This window comes from Melanostigma gelatinosum (assembly GCF_949748355.1).
Source record: "Melanostigma gelatinosum genome assembly, chromosome: 7".
NCBI lineage: Eukaryota > Metazoa > Chordata > Actinopteri > Perciformes > Zoarcidae > Melanostigma > Melanostigma gelatinosum.
The window spans coordinates 23,360,332-23,369,957 of NC_136640.1; the positions used below are offsets into that span (position 1 = coordinate 23,360,332).

Here is a 9,626-nt window from a genome sequence, read left to right on the forward strand (position 1 = left end):
ATGAGTGCTTTTACCCCATTTATTTATTTATATATGAAGATTACTTGCATGGCTGGGCTCTGAAATTTAAAACCGGGAGAGAAATCAACATTTACGGTTCAGCCTGGCGGTAGCGCCAAACCTTATATCTACTGTATTTGTCTCAGACTGCAGGCAATCCTACGAGTATAATAATCAGAAGCCTTCTCAAACATGACCAACAGCACCTCCAAACATCAAAATGTCACCTCAGAAATTGAACACTAGAAACAACACGACACACAAACATCAGTTTCTTCAAAGACTTTACGTTCATAAAGTGGCCCACTGCAGACATGGGACCGCAGCAGATCAGTTGTTAAACATACACTAATGCATTGAGTAAAGGCGAGATCTTCAAATGCTCCACTTAGTGCAGTGCGTATTTACAGGCAGTGGAAGAAGTCATAAACACTGACAATCACGTGCGATGTTGAGACCTTTTTTACCCCTGAGATTCAAACAGCACAATGAGTTTACTTCCAGGTTGAGAGAACTGAACTCCATAAAGACCGTAAACTCTTGACAAATGATTCAACCGTAAACAGTTATTATTATTATTATTATTACTACCAGTGATGTGCCGTTACATTTCTGAGAAATCATGCATTTGTTAAACATTAAGCAATAAAGCCTTGTACCATATTTGTTGGGGCAAAATAAACGATAGGTCACATTCAATAAAAGCGTCCTGCATTTGTACCACATGTTTAAACACCTTATATGGATAATCCAATCAATGACTGCAAAAACTGAGACCACTCCTCTGAATATAGAGCAGAGAACTAAACACCCACAACCCCAATGTGACATGTTTGAGCACAGGTTGACGTTTCAGCAGAGCCTCGTGGTATGACTTTCCAGACAGAGTGCTATTCCCCTTTACAGCCATGACTGGGTCTTGAAATGTAATTGATAATCTCAATAAAAATACATTCTCCCATGATGGCAAATACATACATTGAAGAAAACCACATGAATGCAATTTGAAAATGTCTAGTTGAAATTGTCACATGGTGTCCGTTTTAGGACACTTTCTAAATAATAAAAACTGTTAAAATCGTCACAATTTAACCTGCCTAACCTTAAACAACCTTTACTGCTTTTACTTTAAATATTCACAGAGAACATATCCAGTGTGCGCTCAACTTGTTCAGTTCTAGGGATCAGGAAAAGAAAACTCAAAAAGAAACCTACATCCCTGATAAATGTGTATCACATCCTGCCAAATAGTCTTTAAGAATTTGTCTTCTTTACTGTAGATTCAGTCAGTCTGATGACATCATATATCCCATAATTCATAGAGCAGAACAGCTGCATTTTAGCACTGCAGTGTTTTCACCAATTGCTCAAAAATAAATTGGGATTAGTCCATGGTTTGACAACTACGTTAACATGAAGAAAATATTCAGTCCTTTATTCCTAATAAGACAATATATCTACTGAGCTGACACGGCGAATGGAAATGAATATTCCATTCATTTTTATTTACATGCAGCGGTTTCCCAACATGTTGCTCCCATGCTGTACCCTCGTGGTCACCGTGCTGCAGGTTTGTCATCGTCTCTGGCCCAGTGATTGGCCAGTTGGTTTGTGTTCAACGCACAGAGCTGCGGTCAACAGGCAAGAGGACGTGTGTCAATTAAGACGCACATGTGAATGTGCTCCATACATGTCCTAACAATGCTCCTAAAACATGAATAATATCTGCAGTCTTAATCAGAAAATGGCACATTTAAAATAATAACTTATTCGGAATATTCAAACTGAATATGTTGTTTACATGGCCCGTATCAAATTTGAAATATTAATAATAGAATATTAGTGTGCAGGTAAACATACTCAACGATTCCTGAAATCTGTACCAAGATGAGTGTCGCCTTCCAGTGTGTATAAACTTACTTGCTCACTCCCTCCTTTTTATTTTCGAGCTGCTAGACAAAAAAAAAAAATCTGCCTCTCAACCACTCAAAAAACAAAACAAAGAACACACATCATTAAAAGAAAAGGACTAAAAAGTTTGAACTTCGATGATGATGGTGCTTCAATCTCCCATCCCATTTTTGTATCCCTCCATCAGGACGGGAATGCCGGAAGTTGTGAACGTACCGTGGGATGGCGGTGAAGTTATTTCCCCCCCACACACACACACTCTGTCCAGCTCTCCAGCAGCTGGTCACACTGCTTGCTGCCGGAGAGTCTCTCCCGCACTGATTTTGCGGCCCGTTACGTCGCTGTTTCCTGGCAGCAACGAGGTGAGCTCTGAAAATACAGCAATAATTTGACGTGTTACGGATCTATTTGTGATTTTGTGTACAGAAATCGACTACATTAGCCTCGACCTTTCTGAGAAAGCCAATAAGCTTGTGACTCTTCCAAAACCTACAAATGAAACAACAAAAGAATATAGATACTAGATACTGCCCATTTCTTTTTCCGAAAATCCAAATCATCTCTGATCCCAACTGGAACTGAACCCTCAACGTAAAACTTTATTTTGTTACATGTGCTGTCAATCGTTACTGTTTGTTAGGGGTGTAACAGTTCACATAATTCTCGGTTCGGTTCAATACAATGGTGCCACGGTTCGGTACGGCACGGTTCAATACAGCAAAAAAGCAGAAATGCCATCATAAAGTATGTTCTTGTTTTACTTTGAACAATGATGGATTCATTTGCATACAGGAAGCTGCAGCAACTCCTGTTTTGTCTTTAACGCATGGGCTGCTGTTGTGCTTCTGTGAAAGAAGGTCACTCTCTCTGATCTTTGGAGGAGGCCAGAGATCCGCTGCACTGCCGATGCTTTCTGAGACGCTGGATTAATGACAGTTTGTGTCGTTACAGTCAGCTAGCTTTGTGTAGGCCGGGACGTCCGGCCGTCTGTTGTCAGAGCAACAGCGGGAGCTTCGGACATTAGATTCTCTGTTTGGGCTTTTGTTTTCTTTTACAAAGCAGGAATTATGGTCTGGAGAAATGGGCTCGTGAAGGAGTAGTGTCACTGGGCTCAATAGCATTAAGCATGTTCTGGTTTTCTACTCCAGAGGAGGGTCTCAGATCCGCGGCTATAAATATACCTTTAGCCCTGTTTGAATCGGTCAGGAGTAGCTACCTAAACGCTGCGGGGAGAGTTTGTAGCGCGTGTGCTGCTGTTGGTTTTCCTGCTAAGCTAGTTCAGCACAGCGCACCTCCCAGAACAAATGTGCCCTCACCAAGGTAGATGCTCTTCCGTGGTGGGCGTGTCAGACAGCACGTTGTCTGTTACGTTGCCATGTTGAGCGCAGTGGCTCCACCGAGAGAACATTATATTTCCCACACTTTAAGCTTCTGCATTTTCCAAATGGAATAGTATTATTCAAACGTATTGTTCGGTTCGTAATGCGTACCGAACCGTGAGCCTAGTACCGAACGATTTAAGATGAATACGTGTATTGTTACACCCCTACTGTTTGTATTCTGGGTAAAGGCACGCAAAATCATTTCTCACCCTTCCCTCAGCAGGTCCTTCAAACAAAAAGTAAAAATATGAACCATGATTGGTGCACGTCTCTATCCACAGTCCAAACTGAATTTCAGACCATCACTAATGACAGAACTATGCTGATCAACAGCAGAGAGTTTCAAATCCGTCATTGGACACCTGACCTCACCTCTCATCTCCGTTTCTGTCTTGCTGTCTTTGTTTCCTGCAGCCGAGTTCGGACTTCTGCAGCTGTTCTTAGCCGCTGTGGGGCTGCCGGCGGACTCCGCCACATTAGTCTTCACTTGATCCTGTTTCCCCGCAGCACCGGCGGGTTTCCTCCCATCCACACTGTCCATCTTCACCAGGTAGAGAGTCTGCAGCAGACTCATGGCATCAAAGTTCTCTCCGTAGCGTTCGCCTCGTCTCCTCAACAACTCCAACACCTGCAGTCAGAAAACAATGTTGGACATTTAAAGAAATAGAAAGAGGATGTAGCCTGGCAACAAAATAAGATTTTGATCAAAAATCAAAACTGGTGGGAACCCAGAAAATAACAAGACGTTTCTGACACTAATTTCACAAGTCTAAGATGTGACCCAGTGCATTGTGGGATTGTTAAGACAGCAATGCACATGTCGGAGACACTATAGCTGCGTTCCAAATTGCGTACTTTTTGTTCCTGCAGCCACCCTTACAAGGTTGTAAGGGTGTACTGTTGCATGCAGTACACATTCAATCGGGTCATACTACTTCCTTAAAACATGGCACCTTGAACTTTCACCCTCTTCCTCTTATACCTGCTGTGCAAAACATTGACGGCCAGAATAGCATGCATGTTGCAAAATGCAACCAGATGTAGTAGAACATCCTGCTTTTGACATAGTATGTTTTTGGACGTACTGTTTCTTTGGAACACAGAGTATGTTTGCTTCAATGTAGGGATTTTTGACGTCACCATATGGAGCACACATTTCTTAGAGTTCTGACACTGAAATAAAACAACGGCCAGTAATACAAGTGACCTAAATGGTAAATGAAGAGGATTTGGCCCTGGACACTGGCACACAAACACACCACACATGCGAGCAGCACCTTGATGTACTTGTAGGACTTCAGTTCGCTGACGTTCTCCTCCAGGAAGAGCAGATACAGAGAGAGATCGTCCCATTGGTTGGCGGGGTTGGGTAGGACGCTCACGGTGGGCAGCGATTGGTAGGTTTCCAGGAAGCGGGCGTGTCCGGTGCAGAAGAGGGGACGGGCGGCGGCAAAGATCACCGCGGGAATCAGCGCAATGAACATGACCAGGTTGACGAGGCTGGAGGGGAGAGGAGGTATGACGAGGAGTTTCTCTACCATCATAAAAAATAATTTTAAAAAAATCACCTCAAATCCAAACATTCAGTCATAACCAACGACACATACCTCAGCAAAGAGAAGACCCCCACGGCGATAAGCTTGCAGTGCACCTTTTCGGGGACGCTCGGGTCGGAGGCGAGCAGGCCGACACGCAGCTCGCAGCTGAACTCGTCGGTGACTGAGGCCAGGCGGAGGTAGTAGCCCAAGTACACGCAGGCGCACAGCAGGGTGACCAGAGTCAGGCCGCGACACAGCAGGTAGTGCAGCAGCATCGACTGCGAGCCACGCTTGGTCATCAGAAACTTCTCCACCAGCGGGTACTTGAAACAGCCCTCGGTGGGGTCGCTGGGTCCAGAGAACACAGGAGAGAGAGAGAGCGCACAGTGGAGGATGATGAAGCGCTTTCATTGATTAACTTAAGAACTGTTGGGACTTCATTATGTGGTTGGAACAAATGGAGTTGGGCCTACCTGGCAGTTCAACAGCCTGATTTGAGTTTAATCACACCAAACCCCACGAGGCGTTAAATCTCACCTGTGTGTGATTTTTGGTCCAAACCAAACACTGGGGTCTCATTGGACGAGGGCCACAGGCACCACAGGGGCTCCCTGTGCTACGGCCCTGACGTCAGACGATAACAATCTGCACTACCTACAGCTCTGGGACATCCCACACGATTCGATTTGCATTCAAGGGGGCGCAAACATTATTGATGCTTTAAAGAAAACCTAGGACTGGTTTTAAATTCTCTGGATCAACAATAGACTGTTTTGGATCCGAAGGAGAAGAGGATAACTTGCCCTGTACTCCACCAACTCTAACCTGCAGAAGGAAGAATCACATTCTTCAAACACGCTCCTGCCAGATCCCAACAGAACTATGGCAAGACCAAGAGAAATGGAGCATCTTTAAAAAGGAAGCAAAAGTTCATATTTCCTCCTCCTCAGAAGTCCATGTCTCTGCAAATCATTAACAAACATATCAGCTCGAATTCTAACCGTAGTTCCCTCTTGTAGTGCAGTCTTTATGAGTCCGATTTTATATCCGGGATTAAACTCTGAGGATCTTCTTCTCATCTGCATATTTGAGGGGCGTTATCTATCTGTAAAGTCCAGTAAACACATACTAGCCAATACACAAAATACCAGAAACCTTTTGGAACAGTTCACCAGTGGGCAGAAGGCCTAACACCGTCCCAGTGTGGTGACATTTAAATAATCAGTAGTGTACGAAATACCCTGCATTTTTTAAAGTTGTGTGTGTGCATGCGCTTCTGTCAACAAGTTGGGTCGAGTCCAGGATTGATTTCAAGAGAATTGCATGTAATAAGTTGGTGTTGCAGGCCCCCCCCCCCCCCGTACCCGTCTAGGGTGATCAGTCCTGAGGTGTCCATGCTTTTGGCTAGAGTGACGGCACAGTTGTAGCTCCGGTCAAGCTCCTCCATGATGAAGCCCAGGTCTGACTGCAGGAGGGGCGCCGCGGAAAATCTCCAGAACAACGCCGGCGTGTACATCAGCACGGCCACCAGCAGCAGAATGTAGGGAAAGAACTGGAGAGGAGAGTAAGTAACAAATCACATTCTAGGCAATGACATTCCTGCTCGTACAACGGTGGATAGAAGAGATGCAAACTCAGGCAAACAGCTGTCCGAGTCCACACCAAAGCACAGGACTCACTGTTCTGTCTTTAGCTGATATGGGACGATTGTTACAAAGTTGATAAGTTTTAACAGAGAGCAGACAGACAAACGAAAATGATCTTAATTCAGGTGAAGAAGAGCCTTATTCTGAGTCTTATTTTGATGCAAAGATTTGTACATGAGCAGGAATGTAGCATAATGTGAAAGCGAAAGCAGCGCTCTGCTCATTTAAACGTGCAATAAAATATTTTATCTGAAATATGTCCCGAGCTGGAGAGGATACCAAGCTGTAAATGATCTTCCACTTTACTGTGTGTGTGCACTTTACTTAGCTGTGCTGTTCCTTTTTAAGAATGTAAGGAGACGCACGCCTAACAACGCCTTAAGGCCAAAAACAACTTCATAAAGATATCCTCAACCGCGCCCTTAAAAATCACTAAACAAGAAGCCGCCTGGGCAGAATTGAAATGTCATAATCTATTGTCTAACAATCACACATAGTTTAGCAACTCTAACTGTGTGTGTACCTACCTTGTGCAGCCACAGAGGTAGAGTGTGTGTGTGTACGGACGCCCAGCAGTACGAGTCCACATAAGCGGCCTGCCTCCAGGAGAAGTTGCTTGGAGCGAAACAGCTCATCTGGGTACCTAAGACACCAGAGGAAGAAATGAAGCACAGTAGTTGGTTTTTTTCTATCATTATTATTTTAACATTTTAATCTACAGACTTCTCTCAAGAAAAACAGATCAGGTTGTTCGTCTGTTTGAAAATGCTGGATTTTAAGAGGTTTTTGAACCTCTTAAATGTATTTAAAAAGGTTCAAAGTTCATGTAATGATGGAGTAAGATGTTTGTTTTTCTTCAGGATATCTGCTCTGTGCTTTAATCTAGAGCACCTGCAGCTGTGCCGTCCAACATGACCAGGCTACGATCAGCCTAACCTGAAACTACCGTGAAGCTTTGAAATAAGCCTCTGGACTGGACCTAGACTTGACCCCGGATCTTGATCACGAAAACGGACTTGGTAGGTCTCGACTCCAGCCCCCCCACTCACCGACCGAAACCTCTTGAGCGAAGGCCAGAGAGATGAGGAGAAGGGGCAGGCCCACCGCCACGCAGGTCACCATCTTGTCCAAGGCCAGCTCCGTCCGGACGTTGCGGTACCGGGCATTGTTGGGGTCCTTCAGCAGGAAATCGCTGAACACGTACTCCGTGGCCACGTGGGCGATGGCCATCTCACCGCTCTTCTGTTAACCAGCGGCGCATCAATAACACCTGCCCACACAAACATTAGGAAGCACTTCAGATATTCATTCTGCGTATGATATTTAAATGATTCCTTTCAGTTTTAGATTATTTCATTTGCACAATGTAAAATACACCAACGAATAATAATCACGGTGCAGGCGGAGGCAGACAACACACTGCGCTTGTTTCCACCTAAATAATGTTCAAATGAATACACATAAGTTAGGACGACATCCTATTGATAGCAAAGTATTTGAACCAGATATAGAATAACACAATAACAATACATTATCAACAACCAAAAGAAAACAGTGTGTGCAGATGTTTATGAGTGCCTGTGTGTGTGTGTGTACATTGGCAACGATACTTGAGGAAAACAACCAAAACAGCAATTAAACGGTCTTTACAGACTCTTTCGAAACATTTTGTAGAGGAACAATTGTTTTGTCCGGTGCGAGAAGACGCGCTATAATTTGACAGCCCTAAATCATTTTGATAATTAACCTCTGCAAGTAAGACATTTAGGAAGATTGACAAGTTGAGTACGAATGAACCTGTGAATTTACTTAAAATTAGGTCTGGAACTGATCGGGAATACATTCCTTTCACCCGAGAGCATCTTATAAATATAAACGCATATTTCAGAAGTATTGATGTCAGAAGTAGTAGTTGTAGAAGTACTCGCCCACGCTACCTTACAATATGAAAGGTGGGGATACGTTATACTGTGCTAATCCTCCTGCCACACAGTCTTAAGCTCTCTGCCTTCTGGCTGGTTAGGGAAATTGAATTTGTGGAATGCAAATCAAGGTGTCTGGTAAACAGCCTGTGGTGATTTGAGGTAACGCACAGTAGACAACCACAGATTATGATACCACACTGCTGCCTACTTCCCCACACTGTGACACCCTTCAGCCTTAATGAAAGCAGCATTACTTTGATGGTTACGATGTTCACTAACTTTGTGACGATGGCTGCTTTAATAGCCTCGAAGTGAGAGCCACACGTGTCTATATATATTCATCCTAATCTTTTATTTATATTCTTAATATGTTAGAAATTCAACAATGGCAAATCTCTTCCACTTTTGTTAACATTTCCTCATTTACCATGTCTCTCATGCATGATCATTCTAGGGTCATGTGCATTTTGTCCAGGCAATGCACGTGCAGCGAAAAGTGAAGTGTTTCACTTCACTTTTTTTGTTGTTGCAATTTTAATGATAGATATTTCTTGAAAATCTGATAACCTCATTTGATTCCTGGCTTCTTTCCTTCGTCCTATTAGAACTTGAAGCTGCAGTTAACAACAGTAGTTGAATCTCAGCGTGATGTATTCGCAGTTATCTTAAACGTGCAGACACAATAGACCTGTGGCTGTTCGCCTTGTGTGATGTTGTCCAGACGGTCAGCCATCATCAGTAATGTGATGCAGCTCTGGCTGCTTTTGAGGTTAAAAAGTGGTGAAACATGTGCGCTTCTCTATCAAAAACAACTCATGACTGTCTGCCCACAACATCATGTTTTGCAGTGTATAGTAGCATTTCATAGTCACTTTTATTCATTACATTTTTCAGCAACAAAAAAATAATAATTTGGAACCTAGGTTAGCTTTGAGCACGTTATTTAATTAACTAACGTTCGCTATGAGCGGGATAAACAGACTTCAGCATGACTTCAGTTAAAGCAGTAACTTAACACTCACCGGTGGTTCTCATAACAAACTAGCGCTCATTCATTTAGCTCGTTTGTATTCACCGTAAAACCGGATGATGAACTTACCTACCGACCTGCTCCCGCCAACTTGTATGTGTCAATTCTACACAACTTCTTCAGCGGGAAAGTTAACTAACGATGTGGCAGACTAGACGTTCAACAACGAGACACCTCGAAAAGCTCAATTCAGT

General features: G+C 43.5%; 1 protein-coding gene across 1 annotated transcript; it reads right to left on the reverse strand.

Annotated features, from left to right (window-relative positions):
• Positions 1–304: 304 nt before the first annotated feature.
• LOC306779439 (pannexin-1-like) lies at positions 305–9,626 on the reverse strand. Its single transcript, XM_079271360.1, has 8 exons — positions 9,502–9,626; positions 7,527–7,747; positions 7,005–7,120; positions 6,196–6,383; positions 4,901–5,179; positions 4,571–4,793; positions 3,666–3,921; positions 305–2,280 (listed from the first exon to the last, which is right to left on the reverse strand). Exons 2-8 carry the CDS (start codon positions 7,705–7,707, stop codon positions 2,195–2,197), a joined length of 1,329 nt encoding a protein of 442 aa, XP_079127486.1. The 5' UTR covers positions 7,708–7,747; positions 9,502–9,626; the 3' UTR covers positions 305–2,194.

Coding starts and splice junctions, on each gene's coding strand:
- LOC306779439 (XM_079271360.1), bottom strand. CDS start 7,707: ATGGCCATCGCCCACGTGGCCACGGAGTACGTGTTCAGCGATTTCCTG. Junction 7,121..7,526: donor CGCTCAAGAGGTTTCGGTCG/GTGAGTGGGGGG, acceptor CTGGTGTCTTAG/GTACCCAGATGAGCTGTTTC. Junction 3,922..4,570: donor AGTCCTACAAGTACATCAAG/GTGCTGCTCGCA, acceptor TTCTGACTGCAG/GTGTTGGAGTTGTTGAGGAG.